Here is a 26,462-nt window from a genome sequence, read left to right as displayed (position 1 = left end):
TAACTGGTACCAAATAATTAATATAAAGAAGTTCTTACTCAAGTTAATTATTGTTATTAGCATTTTAAGGTAATTATTCAAGGTGATGTAAAGTCAAAATTTAGTACAGGTTCCCAATATAAGTTTTCCCAAAAAGAACCAATGCGACTCTAAGTAGTTCTTGTCCACCTATTAAATTGCTTAGGTATGTTTCACTGTCTGAATAGATTTGATTTTACTTAATATCCATATTCTTACCCATTTCGGGTCGGGAAGGCGATATAAATTAAGGTAAGTTTGTTCAATACTTTTTATAGTATTGTGTAAATATACATCAAGTTAATCAATCAGTCAAAAGTTAACCACATATTTGCGAAACATTGGCAACAAAACCATCACAGCCTCGTACTTACCTAAGAACCAATCCATCAGCTCTGTCGTCGCTCGCTATGCTGGACCTTGGCGAGTTACCGAGCCGACTGGTGGCTGACTTGCGCCTCAGCTCATGAGGGTCGGGTTCATCCTTGTTGATGAAAGAAATCCGGGGCGCGTGAGGCCGCAGACCGCAGACCTTGTGTGTTGACACTCCTCGACACAGAAGTTGACTTTGAGTAATTTCTGGAACAATATTTTCATGTTTGAATTATATCTACATGAAACAATTTAGTTTTCAGAAGATCCGACACATACAAGTTTTTGATGAAAGTTACTTTAAATTGTAATTAATTAAATTTAAAACACGATTGTTTGACACGATTTTTGGTGAGAATATGACACACATATCAAAATGGTGTATCATGGTAATTTGTTTGTCATCATTTCAGGAATGAGGTGAGAAGTGAGTTCTTACAGCGTAGAACTGAAGGTAATTAATTATTCACTCGAACGAATATATTCATACAAAAAATATTATAATAGAGAGTATATTTGTGTGATGAAAATCACAATTTTATAGTATCATTCTCTAATCATTAAAAATTATACGAAAAAGTAATTAAAAGAATTAATAATATATTATTACATTTAGTTAACATAAAAATAATAAATATTGAACGCTATTCATTGCATTATTAATATAATATAAACGGCTTAAGTAAAATTAAGAAAGAATCCCCATTCTTTATATAAAGAACAAAACCTCCAATACCTAAAGGATGGTAATATAAAAATTCCTCGTAAATTTTTGCGTTTTCACGCGGCGCTGGCGGTATGCGCAAATATTTGTCGATGGCTGCTGTGAAAGCTTTTTATATTAAGTACATTATATGGATTAGACTCTCATCCATCAGTCTCATTAGAGATGGTTTTTTATCTGTGACGTCACGAAATTTCTCATGCGACTATGATAAATTGACCCACACATACTCAAAATGATTATTCTGCATAATATACGGGGAGGCCAAAATGTCATGGAGGAGGTGATTTCCAACAAAAAATCTTTCTACAGCATGTAATACTTAATTGCATACAAAGTGATGATCATTTTTGATTATTTCAAATAAACTACCGATTTTTTTTACAATATCATTAATACAGAAACATTAAAAAAAGTTAATTGCAGCTCTGGGTACCAAATTTGAAAAGCAATTCATCAAAAAATTACTATTCAATTTGAGATAAAAAAAAATGTTCTACGGAAAAGTGTGTTTAATAAACCTGTAGATTTAAATGAGGATTAGACTAGGTATTAGGACACTAAACACTTTAGTGTCAGACACCTAGTTCCGTTTTTCTGCGAGTTTTTATATCATACGAATGATTCTTGTAAAACCTGAAGCGAATAAATACCGAAACACTAAAATCAAAATGCTGTAAACGTAAAAGAGACATTGGAAATTATTTACTGGTATATAAATACTAAAAGATAACAAAACAGCTCAGACCTTTTTCTCTTGTGTTTGACAACCGATTATATTATTGACATATTTCGGAAAAACTGTTGTTCCAGACGACCTATCGACGTTACGTGATAAATAGCATTGCTCTTAATAATAATACCATAAATCGTAATACTAGATGAATATATTTCTCAGCAAAAAGTGCTGTAAGAATTTCGTGTTAAACAACGACATTCTCTCGGTACGTAATTATCTGGACAGAATGAACTGTTAGAAGATCCAAGGAAATGTCTCCAAGAGGAGTTCATTAAGTTAATGAGTGAAAACGAAGCGCTTCCGATTTCATCATGAACGACTAACTCCAGCTCCGTAAACATCGGGTGCCCTATTTCAGTAATTTTTCTTTCCATTTCGCAAATGAAATGTTGGATTTTCTCGCTACGTAATGGCCGCGCTAGTTGACGCGGAACACGTGAACCCAATCGGAGTTGCCGATCATACGGCGAAAATCGACGAGTTTTTTTTGGTTCAAATTCACAATTTATCACGTTTTTTGGTTAGCGAAGTTATTGAATACGAAAGATGACTTTTTGAGTTTGACTTTGCGAATTTGTGATAAACGATTGCAGGTGCTCTTGTTGATATTTTTGCTTGCTTCTATATCGAATAAAGATTATATCTTTGTAGATCCTTACATTCATAATAAAATAAGGGTTGATGAAATATCAAATACATTTAGAGCCTATGTAAATTGTGCGAAGTTCGCGATACATATACGAGAATCATTTAATTCATAATAAATGATATTGACTTATTACTAATTAGTGGTATTATAACATCAGGATTTTGTCAATTTCCCACACCATATAAAACGACTATATAGACATTCCTTACATATATGGCTTCGAAGTTATACGTCCTTCACGAGCGGTCTGTGAATAAGTGAATTTGAAATTCATCAGTTTCATTGACACATCAAATTGAGCCATGTTCGATTTAACTCCGGCGCGATAATTGAGATATTTCCTTGTTAGGATCTGGTGCGAAACTAGCACAGCGTACACGGAGTCGATTAATATCTGTCTTTATTATTCATAAGTCAGGTTTAATTCCAATTATCATTAAGTTCCAACAAGATATCTCAGTGTAATGTTATTTGTTATTCGCTTTCGCTTACATTCTTGTCCGCGCCGTGTTTCCATCACGTCCGGTTCATGACGATGAGAACTGTAGTCTTCTCAAATATTTCGAGCATCCCTCGATAAATAACGCCATTCAAATAACGGAGTTTTATTACTGAGAGAATTTCGTCAGTATTCAGATTTCACTTTTAAGGTCAGCAATTTTATTTTTCGTTGTAACCAGTACAGGGAAAAAATGATGGCAATCAATTCGATGTAGCCTATTCATCTTTTATATAATTTCAATGATACATTGAAAATCAGATTATATAATTATGATACAATTGTAACTAAGACCTCACGCCGGTTTCACTGAAGTTTGTACATGCCGTAATGTATTCTGTACCGTAGTTAATAGTTTATTAACTGTCGGACGTAGAGTATTAATAAACAAATAAGAGGTATCTCCCTCTTTCTTCTACCAAAAGTAGCTTCAGTTTCCGTGAGGTTTACAAGAAAAGATGATAATCTACCTCACGATGTCTTTCTTCACCGCTGAAAAAAACAGTTCGATGTTATAGCAATCGTCATACGACCTTTCTTGTAAAAGTGGCTTAGTAGATGATCGTTTGAAAAATGTTTTTTTTTCCAGTCGCATATTTTCCATGTCGAGCTACTGAATTGATTCGAAATTCAAAAAATCAATAGGAGTCGCATATAATTACAAATCTAATTTTACCGTGAATATCATATTAGTATCTCAAAATATGTCTCACCAAGACGCCTGGTAACTTGAAAGCCTCTTAGCGACTGATTAAATATTTAAGCGCATGCGACTCAACGGCTCCGTCAAAATGTTGCTGCGAATTACGTCATTTATCTTTTCTTACCTCAAATACTTCGAACTGAACTTTACATGTAAAAGTGAAAAGTTACAGCCTTTAAATAAACCAGAGATTAGCTAAGGATATCTGGGTTGGGTGCGATGCTTTGGAGTTTATTCCACTTAAGTGCAATTTGAGTTGATAGATTAGACATATTGCATCCGATGTATGGAGGTTTCCTCACAATGAGACAAGAATTCAGCAGAACCAATATTCGAAATTTAAAAATAGGATTCTTTTGTTCTCCGTTTAAGAAAAAAGTTCGCAAACATTACGATCCAAAGTCACTTTTCTGAAGCATTTTCTCGTCACTTGATGTAACCTTTTAGTGCGTCACGGCGCATTCTGTATCTGCATAGTAAACGCCCGTAGCCATTAGTCGAATATTCGTATTCGATGCATCGGAAATCGGAAATTTCAGGCCTGGTCCGAATGATTTAATCGCGTTATGATCTAAACTAACTCTCATGTATTGAATGTTTAGATTCAATTAAATAACGATTGTAAGGCAATTTTGACCACTTGAACTATATGGTTGCTTTAGAAGCGGAATTTCAGTTTTACTTTTTTTTCTATGTTTTCGTAAAAGGAAAGAGAAATGAAATGGTTACCGTATCTTAGCTTTAAAAGGCAAATATATTAAAAAGTGTCACGGATTATTCTGAAGAAATTTTAGGACAAAACATTTTGTGTACATGTTTACATCTATGTTTTCATATCTGGCTTGAATATATATAGTGTTACTAATAATATAATAAATAATACACATAGCAGTATTAGTATTGCAAAAAAGCCTATTTTTAAATTATAAACTATCCTAATGACCATTGGACGAGATGGTAAAATATTAAACGGCTTAATCAAGCCAAGTCGAATATTAGAGGTGTGATGCGCGCTATCTACACAACCAATTAATGTTGCCCAAATTGCATTATATACATACATATACATCTCATCCTATCTAATATAGTGGCGACAGTGGCGGCTTTTATATATTAGTCGTGCACCCGGAGGAATAAACCATTGGTTAATTATACACATAGCGTGGCAGATTTTTCCATTACCATGATCTCATCTGATCTGAGTCACTTTTCATTACCTGTGTTACCCCGCCAACAAAAAAATTCATCCATTTTTCAATTTCCCCTCTCTAGGGAAGAATTTTCAGAAACGCTGCATTGTCGACTTTTCTTCATAAATAGAAGCTCGAACATTAATTTCCATATTTCTAACAAAAAAATCTCAACATTTTGTTGCTCAATTCGTTGTTTTTTTTTTAAATTTCACGCTCTACGAATATTTTCATGCTCATAATCACAAACCCAGTTACAGTTGCTGGACTGCATGTTGTCAGTCAGTCATTTTCGGATGTTATTAAGTAAAACCTAATATCAATATTATAATATTCTATATAATTAAAATATTTTTTTATTTATCTTTCCAAAGACCTCACGCGATCATTCTAAGATATTTCGTCATCCAGCAGTTCAAAGGTTTTGTAATATCCATTAGTACGCAAATTATCCTTACAAAATGATTTTAAATTTTAAAAACCCATAAAATCCAGCGTAATCGGATAATAGAAATATGCTTAAGTATATTTTATTATTAATATGCTTGTCCTTTGTTATTACTATTAATAAATGGTGACGTCACCGTTTCCGAGATTTTTATATTTTTGAGTACATCCACAATATTAAAGGAGATGTGCATTAATTTAAATTTACTCCCTTTAATTTGATTACCCTCGAGCTGAATTGTTTTATTATTTTAATTTTTAACGTCCGAAAATATGGTCTTGTGTCTTCATTCCGCTCCAAGCTTAGAATTAATTCGTCAGCGCAGTAGCTTTTTGCTGTTTATACTCTTATTGTTTCTTATTCAACTATCTCTACTACTTAAGTTATCTTTTCTGTTAACATTATTTACAAAGGTTGCTACAAATATATGATTTTTACTAATGATGATTTTTACCAAAGTTTACGGGTTCAACTCTGAACAAGGAGTAGCTGAAACAGTGGCAACTACATAATATACTCGCTTAGTTATTTATTAGTTTATTTAAATCGGACTCGGTGTTGAATTTATAGGTCTTCCTAATTGCCTTTAGTTGATCGTCGTTCATCAAATGGGCACGTTTTTGGTGACTGGTCTTCGACAATAGATACCAATACTACTAGTCGTTTAAGCCACTCCTTACCTATCCTAGTTAAAATGCAATTATTTGCTTCAATATAAGCTACATGCAGCACATTTTTCAGCAAATGTAATAAATGGAATTCTTTCAAAGTATTGCTTAAGGCCTTTCCCTTCGGGACATCTCAAATTATATCGCTTTGAGGCACGTCGCGACTGTTTGAAATTACGAAAATGAAAGACTTGAGCATATTTAAATTTAATTAATTCCGTTACAAATAGAATAGTGCCTTAGATAATATTATTCTTTGCACATTACATTTTATAAGAGCAAGTTTGAGTTTGGTCCTAGCTCATAACACCAACAATAACAATAGCCTGTTAATTTCCCACTGCTGGGCTAAAGTCTCCTCTCCGTTTGAGGAGAAGGTTTTTGGAACATATTTTACCGAACTGTTTCAATGCGGATTGAGGGATTACACATGTGGCAGAATTTCTATGAAATTAGGCACTTGTAGGTTTCCTCACGATGTTTTCTTCAACGCTGAGCACGAGATGAATTACAAACACAACTTAAGCAGAGAAATTCAGTGGTGCTTGCGTAGGTTCGAATCCGCAAGCATCGGTTAAGATGCACGCGTTCTAACCACTAAGCCATCTCGGTTCACATCACTTCACACTAGTGCTGTTAAAATTGTCAAAACTCGTCGAGCCATGCATCAAAGTCACTTGCGTGACAAGGCTTGCTAAACGCGGTGGAAGCATGTGTCGAATGCGACGCGGCGCGGCAGTGCTCTGTTTTAACTTATCATCATTATTACGGGCAAGGGACATATTAAAATCCGCAGCGGTGCATCTGCTGAATAAACGCCAAACTTTTACGAAGCAGAAAATGCTATTTCCCAGTTTTGGGAGTTACTGTAAGTATGTGTTATTATAAAAATTGCTATAGTTATAGCATCTATTACGAATGTAATGTTTAACTTTTAGCTACAATTTTTGTGTTGCTATAGCAGCAAAGCGTTTGTTATATTAAATTATTGAATATTGTGGTTCTCATACAGCTGTATAATATTGCTGATATATATAAAAAAATTGAAATGATGACAAATACATACTTTACTTGGTGGTAGGGCTTTGTCCCTTTTGGGTTGCTCACAGCAGTACTCAGTAACTCAGCATTGTTGTGTACCAGTTTGAAGGATGAGTAAACCAGTGTAAGTATAGGCAATAGGAACATAACATTCTCAAGGTTGGTAGCGCTCTACGACCACCATTACAGTTGGACCACTTACCAAGAGTTGACCAATTTGATAGTCTGCTATCCTATATCATAAAAAACTTTATATATGAACATACATATATCCTGGTTATGGATATTAAATGCTGTTTAACCTCGGTTATATCCTTATGAATGAATAGGATACAATTTATTAAGCGATGATGATGACTATAAACCTTATTTGATTTAGTAAGGCGGCCATTAAAATACTAATAACTGCCTACTTGGATACATAATATTTTGATCCTGATTATACTAAAATAGACTATCTAATAAGGCCGCCGTAATTTGATTACTTTTCAGTTCACCCTCGTAAATAACGCTGATCTTTTATACAATATTTATAATTCTATTAATATAAGCAAATATTATTATAAAGCTGTTTCCTTATGTAATGGTATAATGAAGCTTAATTATGTAGTTATATTCCTTGTGTATTCGAGTTACCCCGAGTCAATTATATTAAGCACGTTATATTATAATTTAATTCTCCAGATTCAGGACGGAACGGAGATTAAAATTATGTTTTAATTTAAGACATGACGCGTAATTCTTCATTAATATTGTAATTATTTTACATCAAAATTGTCAATGAACTTTAAAACAATCTCATTTACATCATATATAAATTATTTATCATTACCAAGATAAATAAAATTTCGTCCACTGCGATAATTAACGATGAATAACTGCGCAGAGAATATTATACGACTTCGGATGTTTTGGAAAAGTAAATGTCTGTAGACGTAAAAATATCTTATGCCAACAAGGTCCAGTGTCAGTACACTGAGTGTGCGTAAACGTAGGTCCACTCTCTATCTCTCTAATCCCCATTATCCTAGGGGGTGGCAATCTGTCATGACTGGGTAGAATGTTTTATTAATTGCAAACGTAGTGACATCAATTGATATCATAGATTAATGATTCAAAAGTGTTTAGGGTTTAACTAGCCCATTCAATGATAAATAATTGGTTTGTGATTTTTTTTTATGGTTTAAGTTGGCGGACGAGCATATGGGCCACCTGATGGTAAGTGGTCACCATCGCCCATAGATAATGACGCTGGAAGAAATATTAACTATTCCTTACATCGTCAATGTGCCACCAACCTTGGGAACTAAGATGTTATGTCCATTGTGCCTGTAGTTACACTGGCTCACTCACTCTTCAGACCGGAACACAACAATACTGAGTACTGTTATTTGGCGGTAGAATAACTGATGAGTCGGTGGTACCTACCCAGACGGGCTTGCACAAAGCCCTACCACCAAGTAAATATGATACGGTTTGGTTATTGAAATATACTGTATATTTAGTTTGCAAGTGTTTTCAATTATGAGTTACCGAAAAGTATGATACGTACTATTGATAAAGGATCGCTCAAAATTTGCCACGTGATTTGTTATTTTGAAACATCAAATAAACTTGTACGACAATGAGACGAATAGCGACCTAGACGCAATTACGCCGCGACTAAGCTCCGGTTACAATGCTGGGAAAGAAAATCTCCTACACGTGACACCATTTACAAGCCACGTCTTATGAAACTATTTTATCAAATATTCATTTTATTTTCTGACACGTGATTTTAGGTATATTACGATTCGAATGAGCTGACGTGGCCCAGTGGCTAGAACTTTACTACTACTACTACTACTTAAATGAAGACTACCGATTCAATTCCGGGTTAACTCCAGTGTACAGTGGACATTGATGTTGAAAAATATAAACCTTATATTGTCAATGCATCACTGCATTGAGAACTGAGATATTATATCCCTTGTATCTGTAGTTACACTGGCTCGTCATACCAGAACACGGCATTATTAAGTACTGTTGTTTGGCGATAGACTATGTGTTGGGGGGCTTGTATTAAGCTGTACCATCAAGCTATTATGGTCAGAGAAATTCAAAAAGATCAGTAGAAAAACAGATTTCTCAAAGGTTTTTAGAGTACTGAAGGTACTCTAAGGTAAGCTAGTATATTAGTTCCTATTAAAATGTAGAAGCTATCTATTTTTGGCTGAGGTCCAAATAACAAGCTTGAGCGACTTCAAAATCCCGCCATCCGGTTTGTATTCAGCCGCTGCAAATACGACAATGTTTCAGATTTCTTCTAAAGCTCAAGTGGCTTTCTTCACCATGTCATCGGAACTTGCATATTGTAACCCCAATTCATCTACTTATTGGAAGAATACGTTTGAATGATTTAGGTATTCATACTGCTCAGAAAACCAGTGTCTTATGTTTAAAATTGAATTTCATGATTATTCTTGTACTGTAGGCAATCAAATTGTAAAATGAACTTGAGCATATGAATTAATAAAACAAATGCAAGTCCATTTCCACATTCAAACACTTCAATTTCGTCGACCTCTGCGGTCGAGTGGTGTGTACACCGGCATTATTAGTTTTCTATGTCATCTTGGGTCTGGGTGCTGGTAGTACCTTCGTTACTTCTGATTTTCCATAACACAAGTGCTTTAGCTACTTACATTGGGATCAGAGTAATGTATGTGATGTTGTCCAATATTTATATAATATTTTTTAAAAGTTACTATCTAGTAGATTAAAGATCTAAACAATAGGTTTTATTATTTTAAACAGCTTGGGAACATTTATTTTGTATGTGGCTTTAATAATAAATACTTCACCAATAACAATTTATTAACATAAGAATTAACAACATTAAATGCTTAATATTACAATAATATACCAATAACAAAGATATTACTTTAAAACTCCACTTCATTGGGTTGTCTGAAAATAACACGTTAGCAGTATTGCGACCAGTAATGAGTCGTAAACATTTTTCCGATGCTTATTTTCACGATGTGTCGATAACGTGTGAATAAATATTTTGTACTTAAGTAGACACAAAAATACGAAGGTAATTTTATATTTTGCTCACAGCGACGGAAGTGGAAATAGAAAACTGTCAGCGAGCGAGTGGGGACGGCTTTGATTTTCTTACTTGCTTACGTGATATCGAAGTTGCCGGCATAATTTATTTTCTTAACAAACTTTATCAGAGTTACTTGGTACAATTCGATGCTAAAATTGTCAAACTAATAATGAGTCTATATAATTATCAAAGGAAAATCCGCCCCCACAAACAACAACAAACAACAACAGCCTGTAAATTTGTCACTGCTGGGCTGAGACCTCCTCTCCCTTTGAGGAAAAACTTTGGAACATATTCCACCACGCTGTTCCTATGCGGGTTAGTGGATACATATGTGGTAGAATTTCTATGAAACACATTAGACACATGTAGGTTTCCTCACGTTGTTTTCCTTCACCGCTGAGCACGAAATGAATTATAAACACAAATGAAGCACATGAATATTCAGTGGTGCTTGCCTGGGTTTGAACGCGCGATCATCGGTTAAGATGTACGCGTTCTAACCACTGGGCCAATTCGGCTCTCGCCCCCGAATCTGATCATCTTAATATACGCACATGGACCGGCCCTTGCTGTGTAGTCTAACATATGCGATCGTTCCCTTGACTCACTGTGTTTGTCCTCACTAACTATGTTTGATCGCTTAATAGTATTAACGAAATTGTTTTCAACGAATCCAAAGCAAATACATAAGCAATACCGAAGAAATTCGCAATGTAAACACTGTTCTCAATTTCATTATAGATAGAGACACATCTGCGCTGGTCGTAACAAAGAAAATATAAGTGCGCATCGTACTACTGTATCGCACTTGCGATACAGTAGTACGATGTTGATTGTATCTTATTGTTGTTTCAACGTATAAATATAGATTTATGTTGAATAACAGACACAACTAAATTTTTAATAATAATTTCTTTAGCTGTTAAAACACTTGGCCCTTGAAAAAGCGGTGCCTCGCCTTATTGCCTCCACTGGCGAAAGGTGGATGGTTATAGGACGGATTATTTAACTTTTGCACAGAGGATCGGAATTGCAATTCAACGGGCAAATGCTGCTAGCAATCTATCAAATCAAATCCACCATTCCACGCGGTCAAGATTAGAAGCTTATTATTTCTAGTTAATCTTTGTAAATATTTGAGAAAACAATGATAATCCTATATGTATTTAAATAAATATATCGACAGAAAAAACAGATCAAACCCTGTGCCAGCTTCCGATGCAATGCGTGCATGTAACTTTAAGGAAATTCTTTATTGGACGTTCCGTGTCCTGACAATTTCAACTTCAAGTTTTAAAGTATATGACAGTTTCATAGCGGAGAAGTATTTCCACCGAGCTCGCAGCGAAATAAAAGTTTGTAAAACGGAAGTGTTCGATATATTTCGAAAGGCGGGATTTCAGTCTGTGAGTACTGGCTAGTGTTTGTGTATGCGTTGTAGTAGAAACGTTGTATTTTTTTAGATCAATAGTTGCGAAGTCAAAGACCAGGCACCATAAAGCTTTAAGGTTTAAATCTAATGAAGGGCCAATTCAAATATTCATACAAAAAATAGTTAAAATAAAAAAATAACCATTCAGGAAAAAGTAACTGCTCTGAAAGAATCGGCAGTAGAATCTCAGCGTGTTTTATTTGTGTTTTATAATTATTTCGAATTTTAAATGGATCAAAGCAATAGCCAGACGGCAATTCGATCGTCACATTCAAAGTGTGCTTTCATCCATGAACTCACTTTTTGCGTAAAGTCCTTTCCCACATAAAATATTCTTCATATTTTATTTTAATTTGACAACAAAGTTTCTATACTTTGTAATATTGTTTTGAACCATAAAATGTATAAGTTTGAACCATAATTTGTATGGGTTTTTCTGTTCGATATCATCAATAGCAGGTCTAATTGTGGGGCCAATTGGTGCCTTATTAAATTAATGAACATTTCTTACAATCCCACTGTTTAAGGGGGCGTGAACATCGGGTCCATTTGCCAGTTATAAATATTATAATGACGAATCGGGGCTCTAATAAATTTCTTATCATATTCATGATTGGTCTCTTTGTGACCTTGTAATTCTTTACAACCACTTTGTGGAACCAGCTTTCGCCGGCGGTTTTTCCGAACCGATACGACATCGTTATCTTCAAGAAAAGAGCGTACTCCTTAAAGGCCGGCAACGCACCTGCAAGCCTCCTGGTGTTGCAGATGTCCATGAGCGGTGGTAGTCACTTTCTATCAGGTGAGCCTCCTGCTTGTTTGCCACCTATCTCATAAAAAAAACTTGCTAAAAGTGATACATTATTGAATATCAATTACAAATCTTATAGCAAAACATTAATTATGTTCAAGTTCTAAGTTCTTCCATTTCGTGTTTAAAATATACAAAATATTCTAAATTAATTCGAACAGTAAACAGTAAAAGCAATGTTCACCGAGGAAGTAGCGACCGCAACGCGAAGCGAACGTACAATTTGTTTTAAAAGCGCTTCAACTGCGTTATTCCGTCTGCACGGCCAAGTTTCAGAAAACTCATACGTTCTAAGTACAACTTACTATGATTAATTGCAACGCTTGTTTTGATAAAATAGTTTTAACGAATTACACAGAACTTTATTTTGACGTATTGTTATTCATATTTGCGAATGGAAAATGAGTTTGCAATAGCAGAAACATTTAATTTAAAGTTTAATATATTATAATACGTTCGTAGTAATTTTGCACAGGTACAAACTGACGAATGGGCTATTTGATGCTTAGTGGTCATCACTACCTATAGACTGGCGCTGTCAAAAATCGACCTTCCTAAGCCCTTTCCCTTATTCGTCAATGCCTCACCAACCCTGGGAACTAAGATGTTTTCCTCCTTGTGCCTGTAGTTACACTGGCTCACTCATCCTTCAAACCGGAACACAAAAATATCAAATATTGTTGCTTGGCGGCAGAATATCTGAAGGGTGGGTGGTACCTATCCAGATGGATTTACACAAAGCCCTACCGCCAAGTAAAACTGCACTGCACTGCACTGCACTTACAAATGTGCACTAATAGATAATACTTTTTGTAATAAGCACGCCTTTTATAAAATGTATTTTTCAATGTTGTTGTAAAATTAAAAGTAAGGTTTTGAGTTGATACCATGACTGAACTGATTCTAAACCTTCTGAAGAACTGTAGCCAAGGAACACTTATATGCCGTTGCTTAATTAATTTATATGACGTTGGAGCAAATCAGTAGTTGACGTTTACTTTGAAATTTATATCAATTAATAATAATAATTGCTACATATTTTTCAAATAAAGTGCTATGTGTACATCCGACCTAATAAATTGATAAGATACACACTTATTATCATCTTAATCAAGTAACTTTCCCCTCAGAAGTTCATTGTTGGAGCAGAAAACTTTCACAATTAAGTTGCCTACACGAATCTGTGACTACGAGGCCGCGGAGTCGAGTGTACCGATATAGCCATCCAGCGTACAGTACAGGTTTGCCAACCTTATATTTTCCTCAGACATGTTGATACTATTATTATCTTGGCATTTATATTTCGCTTTAAAAGTGTCATTTATCCATTTTAGTACGTGTTTTCATTTTACACCTTATTATTATATTATTTTGTTCTATGATATATTTTTTATTGTGTTTTTTATTTTTTATTTTTATCATCATAATGTAACAAGATATAAAGATTAAGTATAGCGTTATGACTGTATTTTGACGTTTACTTGATACATAATATGTGTACAAACAAGCTTATTAACAACTACAAAAGATTTGACACTATCATTGTCACAAAACGGTCATACTGTCAAACTGTCATACATATACTGTCGTTGGCAGCAAGCCGCTTAATTTACACGGTGTCTTAATTTTCATGGAGGAGTTTCTTCGTATCCCGCTTCCTAAACCTGATGATCACCTTGATCGGTGACAACCCTAGAATGAAGTAATGAAGTTCACAAACAGGTTGTCTTAAACACAATCTAACCCAGAAGTCTCTGTTAATCATTGTACTCGTATTAAAATCTATCCTACCTAATCGATGATTGCGGATTAAAACCCAGGCAAACATCACTGATATATGATGATGATTTTGATATGCTTAATTTATGTTTATCATTATCATTCATTCTTTAAATCCGTGGCTAAAGAAAACCGCATGTGTTTAATTCAAATAAATTGTTTAATCTCCACCAATCCGTTTTGAGCAAGGGCGGTTAAGTAAGTTTCAAACCTGCGCCCTTTTTTATAATCTATAACAGGTTAGGAAGCAAAACCTCGTAAGTTACTTGTAAGGACGACTGCTTGTGTTGGGTGGCCTGCTATATACAAAAAAGTTAAATAAATGTATGAACAATATATTTAAAGTTATTACATTTTACAATAAAAGTAATTTAGACCTAACCTAAAACCATAATAATACCTGTGTTTACATGTTTGTCTGTGAATTAAGAATAAGAAATTCGCAGGTGCGTTGCCGGCCTTTAAAGAATAAGTACGCTCTTTTCTTGAAGATTCCCAAGACGTATAGGTTTGGAAAAATCGCCGATGAAATCTGCTTACACTGCTTTTTGGCACCTAGGTGGTGTAGGTGAAACTTAGAATTTTAACGAGATGTTTGATGGTGAAATTTCAACTGCAGCCGGGATTAATCAAAACAATTCCTACAAAATACGGTAGGAGATGCAGAGTGATCCATCATCTCTATGTAAAGCCAAAGGCGGTCAAATGAAAGAAGCCGGTAGAGCCGGAGAGCAGTACTCCATGTCAGGCTGAACTTTAGTAATTGAAAGTTATATCGTAATAAATCTTGCCGTCGATATTTTTCTAAAAAAATCAACCTAAGAGTCAGGTAAGTCATTATTTGCCTCATTTTCAAGTTTGTTTTACATTAAATATACATGTTTTTTTTTATCTCTGAAATACGATTTAAAATAAATATATAATAATTTTTAAATTTTAAGCAATATTTTTCTTTCTAATGAGTTTTTATTTTTTATAATCTTTAATATGTTTATTTAGTTTATAACTTTTTATATTTGCATTAAAGAATGTTATATATAAAATGCATGATATAAAATTACAAATTATTTATTTTATAAAAACATATTAGTTATCTAGAATAAAGAACATAATTTCCAGCTACCCTAAAGTTTTTTGCAGAGGTATCTTATAAGAGCTAATTTATCCTCAATAATGAGATACGTAAATAGAATCAGTTTATGAAAAACATAACAACAAACAGATAAGTAGCGTAATTAAAAATAATAAGGTACTTGTGGTTTATTTGAGTCGTCACTAAATTTTTACTTTTTTAAAATTATTTTTGTCTACAATTTATATCTTGACACCTCGCTTATATTATTAAAGGTAAAGTTACAAAACACGATACTATATTACACGAAATATATTACCAGAGAAAGTTGCATTACATGTGATTTGAAGGATTAGTATTTGCCCTTGGGCATTCCTGGAGGACGAGCTAGCAATATATTGGGCGAAAATAATCTCCAATCCCGCGTTAACGAGTATTTCTCGTGCTTTATTAAACTGGATCGATGGCGGTCTGACGTCCCGTGTGAACAACACCGAGGGATACATCTTGTACATTCATATAGGTTTTTTATTCTACAAGAAACTAAAATACGGAGATATTATAGCCTGTCATTGGTGGGTGTTGTGCCAGCGCCAAAAATCATTCATTGTGGTAACCTTTTTTAAACGGCCCCATTATGATCTGAGATTCGTTGGTTCCAAGAGACTATATAATCAGAGCAATGATTGTTATTGTTCAGCAGTGCCGTTTATTGATTTTATGTACAGAAACATTAAAAATTATTTTTATTTCGTATTTTATTTTCTAAAGAGTAAACTTTTCTTAAAGTATTGTTTCATTAAGTACCATCTGTTTTAAATTATAAATAAAAATCTTTTCAATTTTATTCAAGTCCTTAAATAAAATCAAATAGTGTTCGAACCACCATCTGTTTCTGTTTTCCACGTAGATTTTATCGAAAACAATTGGCAGCACGCTCAGTATTTAGATAGTGCTTCTCTCTACTGGCAGTATTTCGAAACCTACTGGATTTTAGCTCAGCGACAAAATATGATTCTATTTTAATTTAAAAAGCTCTGTATTTTGACATTTAACTTTGGCTGTCGCGAACTTGGAATCCCAACAGAGATTCTTTTATTGCCAAGGGAATGCTTCATTTCATTATGATAGAAAATTACTGTAATATTTCATTTGGGAATCCTTCCCAGCAGCGATAATATTTTATTATTAATATTTAATATTTTTTCTTTAACTTTATATTTTAAATACAGCTGAATCAAACAATTTCATTCTTAAGTCTTTTTAACATATTTTTATTCTTTGTTGTTGCTTATAAGACTCTGAATATTGAAGTCCTGATCTTAAACACAGGTAAGTTCTAGGAAATATTTCTCATAATTTCTTGCCATACAAGTCCAATAATCCTTTCATCAAAATTTATTGATTTCATTTTGAAAAAAAAAAGCATATTATTCGATACAAGATTTTATAGATGATAAAAGAGCGTGGACTTAATACTTGTTGACTTCCAAGCAAGGTATATTAATCAAAATAATTGTATTTAATTAACATGACTTTGTATTTTCTAAATGTTAAAAAAGAGTAACTAGGTACTGAGTTTCTTGCCGGTTCTTCTCCGTAGAATCTACTTTCCGAACCTTAATGGTTCTTCACTTAATTGTAAAATGAGGATTCAAAGGTGTTTGTAAAAGCGTACTTGAATAAAGTTTATTTTGATTTGATTTGATCTGATATACATAGATGTTCAAAAATGTGCATAGAAATGTACGCATTCACGGAGATGTTACCAACATGACAATATAAGTGTTGTAAAATACTTTAAACGCACGAGAAGAAAAAGTGGGGCAGGGCTAAGACGTATGAGAAGAATTCAGTGAGGTCGCTAGACTCGACACTCATTATATTGAGGTATGTAAATCGTAGCATTGCTTTAACTGTATACCTTTGTAACGTATAATTGTAATTACACTGAAAGTATAGCAAATAAATATTATATATTTGAAGCATGCATTTTATATTAGAACTAAAATACGCCCGCGATTTTGCTCGCTTTTTAGAGTGTCACGTGTCAGGCAAAAATGTTATCTGTGTTCTTTCTTGGAGTTCAAGTCTGCTTCATTCTAAGTTTCATCACATTCGGTTCAGCGGTTTGGTCGTGAAAGAGTGACAGACAGACAAATAGACAGAGACAGAGTTACTTTCACGTTTATAATATTATAAAATATAGATATGTAATTTAAAAAAAATTACAAAAACAAACGTCTTAATTACCTTCATTGAGCCTTTGATTGTTGTAAATTCGAAATATAAACACTGTCAAGAGGGACTGGCAAGTATAGAGTTTATTATCCGTCGGTTAAATTATGTAAAATGTGTTATAAATTCACGTTTCGAAAGATCGCTAAACACGGAGCGATCTCCGTACCCAACTTACTACTTCTACTTTGTTGTACAAGAACTAAAACAGAACTCGGATCGCATACCGTTAAATCGAGACACTTCGAAATCTTGTTCAAAATGTTCAACATCGATTCCTTGCTATACTTCCGGTGGAACTAATTTTATCACATAAATTATCTGTTCATCTGGAAATTTTCATCAGAGATTTTTTAGAGGGCCAGTGGTTAGAACGCGTGCATCTTAACCGCTGATTGTGGGTTCAAACCGAGGCAAGCACGACTGAATATTTATGTATGTGCTTTATTTGTGTTTATAATTCATCTCGTGCTCGGCGGTGAAGGAAAACATCGTGATTTCCTCACGTGTCTAACTTCATTAGAAATTCTGCCACATGTGTATTCCACCAACCCGCATTGGAACACCGTGGTGGAATGTGTTCCAAATTATCCTCAAAGGGAACGGAGGCCTTAGCCCAGCAATGGGACACTTACAGGCTGTTGTAGTTGTTGTTGAATTAAAATTGAAAGTCAAAATATTTATTGACTATAGAAGCATTACACTTGCTTATTGATTGTCAAAGCTTTAGCCGCGTGTCGGAAATAAACACAATTATGTCTTACAATACGGTTGATAGAATTATACTTTTTCTTAGAAATGGCCCGAGGCGAAGGCTTCATTTCAAAGATCACTAATTCAAACCCTTTAAAAGGAAAGGAAGGAATTTAATTTCCTACATTAACTCTTCCTTCCTCCCTTCGTCGTATTCAATGTGCGTTGCCAAGTCTGAATTGAAAAGTTGATGAAATAGTGTTTGACTTCGTCTGAGAGCTCGTTTTGTATTCAAGATTTCCTTCCGTCTTTGGGGTTAGAGGGGTTTTCTGTGTGATATCAGATTAAAATAAAAATATTACAATAATAATAATATTATATGACCTTTAAGGAATTAAATATAATATAATTGACAATCTAATGGCAAGTGATCCAATGTCGGCATTAGAGTTACGAGAATTGCAAATCCCTGGAGCCATGATATTTTGTCGTATCTCGTATATATGTTTCTCGTATACCTCACATACATTGGTACTCGTCTACTAAAGGAAAACACTGCAAATCACAACAATTTGGCGATGGAATTATATCGGCTTTTTTCCATACAAATTCTTCGATTCGAAATTCGACGAAACCGGTAATAAAAATTCGCTGGATCGTATGAGTAAGTGGTAAATATTGCCAACTTGTTATTGGTCCGACTGGCATTATCGACTGGACCTCGAAAGCTGCACACTTATAGCCACCGGACTAATGAGGCAGTGAAAAAATATTTGCAGAACAAAGATACATCTCCACCGAGTCACCGGTTCGAAACTAATCTACGACTAGGGAGCCAATTTTTTCTGCCTATAAATAAGTGTGATTTTGTGCGCGTGTGCGAACGCATAGTACTTTTTTACTTCTTTATTTTTATAATGCTATATTGCGTTGGATATACTATAGCGCGTTGGAAGCGGCTCGTAGAGATGTGTTCAATAAATATTTAATTTTCTTGATTATGCTATAATGGATAAGTTTATAAAATACTGGGTAACGCAAGTGTTAAATTTGATCCCACAAGAATAACTCTTCTCATCCTAAAGAATGTAATTATACAAAATATTTCTTAAAAAAAAAGTAAAAGTAACAGCCTGTAAATTTCCCACTGCTGGGATAAGGCCTCCTCTTCTATTAAGGAGAGGATTTGGAACATATTCCACCTTTCTTTCTTTCTTTCACCCTGTTCTAATAAAATTTTTCTTACTCACGGTGTAATAAACGATTCTACAAAGAGTGAAAAATATACATAAGTATAATGTGTTTTTGAAGTTACTATGTGTTAAATATATTAGTTTCATTAATATTAATTATTCTGAAGGCTCCACATATTTCGAGGAGACTACGGTGCCCATTATCACGGCATTGAAATTATGTCATTCATTGCAGACTAACGCACACGCTGCTCGTTGTGATATTGGCGCTCGATAACTTCCCGACTCATCCAAAATATCGAGACCTATTCCGACGACAGGATATTATGGACCGCCCCTCTGTGGTCACGTTCCGCCACAGCGGATTTAATCCTTCGTAAATTCTTCAAACTTCGTATATGATTGGTCAGCCTAGTCATTATATTATGTAGACTTTCAGCTACGTATTAATTGCTACCTATCACAAAGACACTGGTTTATTTTGAGTGCTCTAGACTCTCGGAGGTCGCAACAGCGTTCTATAATATTCTGTCTAACAAAAGTTGTCTTGTGAAATTTATCTGATTCATATTTTATGTTTGGTAAGCAGGCTGATGACCTTTATAGTCTGCAGTCCTTTATTAATACTTCTCTATCTTCCTCGCCAGTTACAACTATTGCCTTCTAATGCGTCTCATGAACTTAGCTCGGAATTAATGCGCCTCGGATCACATAGCATAGTAAAGCCAGGCTAATTAGCGATGTTGGTAATTAAGACCAGTGAGATGGATGATAGTCTGAGTCATCGTGTAAGTGGCAACGATCAAACTGAAACCTGACCACAATTATCATATTGGATGATTATATATAAAAGAGATCGTCCATTTTCTTATTTATTAATTTGACAATCTCCGTGGTCGAGTAGCTTGTACTACGGTTTTCATGGGTACGCCTCTCCGAGGTCCTGGGTTCGATTCCCGGGCGAGTAGATGTAGAAAAAGTTCATTAGTTTTCTATGTTGTCTTGGGTCTGGGTGTTTGTGGTACCGTCGTTAATTCTTATTTTCCATTTCCACACAAGTGCTTTAGCTACATTCTATGTAATGTGGTTCAATATAAAAAAATATGTATTCAAAGAAAAAGTGATCGATGTGTAATTCAAATTGAGCGTCCTAACTCAAAAGCAGCAGCGTCAGCGTCTTTGGTATGCGGGTTGGTAAATGTCTCTTAGGTGGCTTATCCTATGAAGATGCGGAAATGTCCATGATAGTATTTGTTTCTCTAAGCCAAAACTGGATTATCCATAACGCTCCGTAGGCACCGGTCAACATGTCGCGTGACGCGTTTTGTCAATTTATAAATTTTTATAAATAAAAAAAAAACCGCCTTCAAAAATGAACTAAAAAGAAAAAAATAATCAGTTACATCCATATCCGATTTACGATTTTTTAATCACCTCTCAAAGTCGGTGCCGACATTGCTAATATAGGTACATAATACATACATACAAACCTAAATCTATTTATTGTATAGATGACACCATTAGACAAACCTTACTATCGATACAAATTAAATGATTTCAATATAGGAATTTATTTACTTTGTTGGCACCGACTTCAAAAGGTGATTAAAAAATCGTAAATCGAATATGGATGTAACTGATTATTTTTTTCTTTTTAGTTCATTTTTGAAGGCGGTTTTTTTTTATTTATAAAAATTTATTTACTGCTTTTCAGTGTTGTTTTGTTATTTATAATTACAATTGGTAGTGTTTGTCATTCACTATATTATACTCAGTACATTTCGGCTTTCGACTCTAAACATAACTCAACGCCGTTTCAATACGATGTGGACTGCAACTCAAATTAAGCGTTACCTAAGTTACAATAGCCTAATGCTAACTGCTTATCGCCAATTAGACAATACCATTTTTCCCGATGCAATACCGTTAATCATTGAGGAGTTCTCCTGGTAGTCCACCATCAGCTAGACTTCATCATAGGCATGTTTACTAACATCAATTGCTTGACGACTATCTTAAAGAAATAGAACTAAACCCGTAAAATAGTTACTTACTAATAGGTTCTGATTACCAGTTGTGGTCTTCATCATCAGTTCTACTTCATCAAATGTCACTTTTTGTGAGCATATGACCAAGGCACTTTGAATAAAACCGAAATCACTATAGGTGTGCCTATAAAATTTGAGGAGTTCCCTCGATTTCTCCAGGATCCCATCATCAGATCCTGATCTCCTGACAATGGGACCACCTGCAAAACATGCCCTTTCAAACAAAAAAAGAATTGTCAAAATCGGCCCGGCCATCTTCGAGTAATTCGGTAACATACATAAAAAATAAAAAAAAAAAATAAAAAAAAGGCCCCGACGAATTGAGAACCTCCTCCTTTTTTTGAAGTCGGTTAAAAAGTAAGTCAAATTGCATGTTTCAGTTTCGTTTTCTTTTTTTTAAACCGTGTTTTAGTTTGATAATTTACGTCGTCTGGAATGGTGAGATGTTATGGTTTAGTTTTTTCATTGTAATTCTTAAAATACTGAGATTTTAAAACCTAACGTAAAAAGGCTCCGATATTTGCAAGGATTCAGCATTAAAAATGTTTTACTTTTAATTTTAAAATGTATTTATTTAAAAGTGTTACAGCGTTATATATATTCCTAAGAACTATTTGGAATCAAGTTGATTTGTATTATATTAGTATTGTGTAGTAGTCGATGTAAAAATAAGATTATTAGATTACAGAACTATTTCAACAGAATACAAAAATATAACGTGATATTATGTCTACGTAAGCCGACTGTAAAACAAATTGACAAAGTAACGAGTAGACTGAATCTAATTTCGTTTATCTACCCAATATAAGATTGACAATTTTTACATGAGCGGAATTTTTATTTGACAAACAAATGTAATATACTGAGGAGTGCTGAGAAATGTACGTCAGTTTTCATTATGGTTTCGAGAAAATTCAAATGAATATGAGATTTTGATTTTTTTTAATAATACATCTCCTTTATTTACCTTCTTGCTATATTTTTAGTAATTAGTGTTATCAAAGAACCGAAATGATTCAGCGACGCGAACACTAATTATTTTTGTTGTTGTTCATCTCATGATTTGCGGCAAAGGAAACATCGTGAGAAAACGTGAATGGTCGGACGGGTTGCTTTTATTTCCAATTTTGTTTCGGAAAGTGACCAAACATATAATATATGAAACATATCAAGATTAAAATATATGACCACGTAAGATTTTAAATTAACATTTTTATTATTCCACCATCTTGTTCAACGTGTGAAAAAGACATTCGTAGATAATGTAAAATCATTAAATTATCATCATTTAAAAACTGTAATATTACCACGTGTTCTATTAGTCTAATGATAGCCCGAAATGGATTACAAACACAAAGTGTGACGCGTGTTCATGTATACACAATTGTCCAGATTTGAAACCGCAACAATCTATTTCTATTCATCTATTTTTTCCACTGAGCTATCTCAACCCAATAAACTGTAAGCGAGTTCTATTCATGTATGTAGGAATATGAAAAAACTTATTTAATACCGATATAAGGCGGCACAGCAACTATGAGTACATAGATTAACCGGCAACTAATAGTTTTCCAGACTTCGAGTGAACAGCCGGCTGGAGGAAATATTCTCAAAGAACTATTCGAGAGTATAGTTCGGAAAGTTTCACTCTATAAATTTGATCATGTATGAAATAGATTAGATTCTTTCGAGAATTTTGTTCATAATTACGAAGATTAATTTTAATAAAAGTATATGCAATTTGATTTAATAAAGTACGCATAAAATGTCATTTGCATTTATATTGACTATAAATATCATAGATGAGGAAGAATGGAGGGAAACCATTTAATATACTATTTAACTGCACAGGATTATAGTGCACCTGTTGAGTACGAAACACGAGTGCGCTCTCGTTTTGTTCAGAGTCCGCTATTTTTGCACAGAGTTACCAGGAGCAAGCTTAAACTCCGAGCTGTCTTACTCTAGAAGCGACTAGAAGTATGATCATAGTAAAACCTAATGAATTGTATTGATACAATCACTCATGAACCGTAAAAATCACATGTGTATGTCAAAATAAACGACAAACACAATTACTGCACCGCCAGCAAAGTCTGCGCCATTGTTGCCAAGACCCTGTCTATAGAGCGCTGACCGTCCCGTCCCTTGTACGCCGTAGAGGTTGTATGTCTCAATAGCTTTATATGTGATCTAATTGGGTATTAAGTTGCACTCGAGTAGAGGTATCGAAAAAAGTATCTGATGTTTTTGACTGTCTCTGAAACGTCAACAGTTACATAGACAAGTGGACACATAGTACAAACGAAAAATATAATCATATTATATAAAAGAATATTATAATAAAATATTAGTACATCTTGTACTACTAAATTGTTAGAGAGCAGTACTACGGTTGTATACTGTTTCATAATTTTTATTCAAAATGTAGACAAGTGACTTCACTGAAATGAAATCAAAATAAAACCTGTCATAGTTTCGAAATTACAAAAAAATCTAAATGTTCCTTAAGCAGCCGAGATGTCCAACGAGCCGAGATGACCCAGTGGTTAAAACACGTGCATCTTATCAGATGATTTCGGGTTCAAACCCAGGCAAGCACCACTATATATATGTGCTTAATTTGTGTTTATAATTCATCTCGTGCTCGGCGGTGAAGGAAAACATCGCGAGGAAACCCGCATGTGTCTAATTTCATTAAATTCTGCCACATGTGCATTCCACCAACCCGCATTGGAACAGCGTGGTGGAATATATTCCAAACCCTCAATTAATGGGAGAGGAGGCCATTCGCCCAGCAGTGGCAGTTACAGGCTGTTATTTTACTTTACTTACTTTATTATTTTAAAATACATAGCCCCACAAAAGATTTACTAACTCTATGCAAAGAGAAACAAAGGTCTTCCATTTATATATTAATAGAGGGTAATCCGTATTTATACAAATATACGGGTTTGATTTTTTCTTAACTAGCCTTTGATTTTATCATAAAATTACTTACATAATACAGTTCTTCCTGTTTTTATTATCATCTCTTATACGTTACAAAAAAAATAACGTCCATAATAAAAAATAAATAAAATAAGGTATCATTGCTACAAGCGTGTGTAAATGCATGAAACGCGTAACTCGAACGAATGCGACATACATTTTTGAACGATTCACAACAAATTAAAGTGTAAATTAAAAATAAATACAAGTTCGGGCGCGCGAATTTAAAGAAATAAAAAATAAATTAAATGTTTCGTTTGAATTGTTTACAGATAACGGTGGAAAGGTACTCCGTAGGACATGAGGTTCAATGAACTCTACGAAGGTCTACATGAAGGTTATAATTTTCGTTTATTATATATTTTTTTGTATAAATATTTGATCTGAATTGAATAATTTGTAATGTAGTAAAGTACTGACTTTGAAAACAGTTGGAATTCCTTCTAAACTTAAATATTTTCTCATTATACAGTATGACTTAAATCTACCAGTTCAAATAGTTATGAATTGTATATTTTTTCTGTCGAAAAGATTATTCAAATGAATTGGCATGACTAACAACGACTCGTCTTAGAAACACTCGATTGTATCAAGCCATTATTTTAATAGATGATAGTTTGATTCAGGCTCATGGATAAGTCCGCAGTTTATAGATTTAGTTTATATGTCGTAACTTTTTATTTGTAAATGTGTCGTGTGTATCTCTGCGTTGTTTTTTTAAACCACTCAACAGATTTTGATACAGTTTGCGCTAATTAGTGCTTTTAATTAAAAGAGCGATGAGCTAGGAAGGTATATATTCATAAATATTTTGTACAAAATGGCCAAACTATGGCGGCGTTTTCTAGAAAACTTGTCTTCGTACTCACATGGCTAACGCTATCCAAATCCTATGAAATGTATTAAAATATTTCACTAGAAAATCAAAGGTTAAGAGTTAAGAGCCAAGAGCTAAAGCAAAATACCACTCACTGTCTTATTATTATTTGTTATTAGTCACGAAATCTCTGAAACTATAACAACTACAGAATCGAAATTTGGAAGGATCCTCTATAGGATCCTATATAGACTTCCGCTAATCACTGATCTTACGAAGCTCCTTCCCTAAGGAGGTAAAACGGGGTTTGAAAGTTTGTGTTTTATACATTTCGCGAGGGTATTGCCGAATCAGCATCAGCTAGTAACGAATATCTATTACCAATCTTGTCATTTACACTCATAGTAATTATTTTTATATATTACAAATGAGTATAAAAATATTGGTTACTCGTGAAACTATTTCCGCTCGTTCTTTATTTAGAAAAATATTTTAATATTCGAATAAAATTAGAAGATAATATCGTCGTATCCAAATATCCGCTGCGAAACGGGTGGTCGGATAACTGCGCGGTCGGCAGTAACAATGGAATTTTAACCTTGCCGTTACAATTATCCAAATTTCAATCACTAATCCGTGGACATATTTTGATTTATGTTTCATACTAAAATATAATTTATGATAAGTATTTATACAAACATAAACAAATAAACGTTATTAAATAAATCTATACATACAATAAAATTGGAGTATCTGTTTGTAATATTAAAATAACCGCTTTTTGCTGAATGCATTTGTGTGAATACATGGTATACTTTGGCTAATCTCTGGTACAGCTGGACCGATTTTGATGGGATCTTCATCGGCAGAAAGCTGATGTAATAAGGAGTAAATTAGGCTTTTTAATTTTAGCTAAAGATATCGGCTTATACATATATAATATTATGTATTTAATAACGCGGTTATTTAATACTAAAAACAGACACTCCAACTTTATTATATGTATTGATTGCACCCGCGAGCATTGTTACGGTTCGGTATAAGTCAATACGATTTTTATTGTTCTAGTCTTGGATATTCCAGTAATATCTATAAAATGTTGTTATGTGATAATTAATTTAGAAACATAAATTCAATTTAATGCGTTTTTTATTAAATATATAAAACTGAAGTTTAGTACACGTGGGTGTTTTATGTCAAAAAACTGTTAAACTTTAGATCGGAAGTGATCGATAAACGC

At 33.9% G+C, this 26,462-nt stretch overlaps 1 protein-coding gene across 1 annotated transcript in view; it reads right to left on the bottom strand.

Annotated features, from left to right (window-relative positions):
- The window catches only part of LOC124530076, a 267,561-nt gene that overhangs the window by 126,890 nt on the left and 114,209 nt on the right, over positions 1-26,462 (bottom strand). Inside the window, exon 4 of the mRNA XM_047104065.1 lies at positions 393-597. Coding sequence (XP_046960021.1) covers positions 393-597 — 205 coding nt within the window. The remainder of the gene's footprint in view (positions 1-392; positions 598-26,462) is intronic.

The sequence above is a fragment of the Vanessa cardui genome, chromosome 5, assembly GCF_905220365.1.
Source record: "Vanessa cardui chromosome 5, ilVanCard2.1, whole genome shotgun sequence".
Taxonomy (NCBI): domain Eukaryota; kingdom Metazoa; phylum Arthropoda; class Insecta; order Lepidoptera; family Nymphalidae; genus Vanessa; species Vanessa cardui.
Note: the sequence above shows the minus strand (reverse complement) of the source record. Positions and strands in the feature narration are given on the sequence as shown.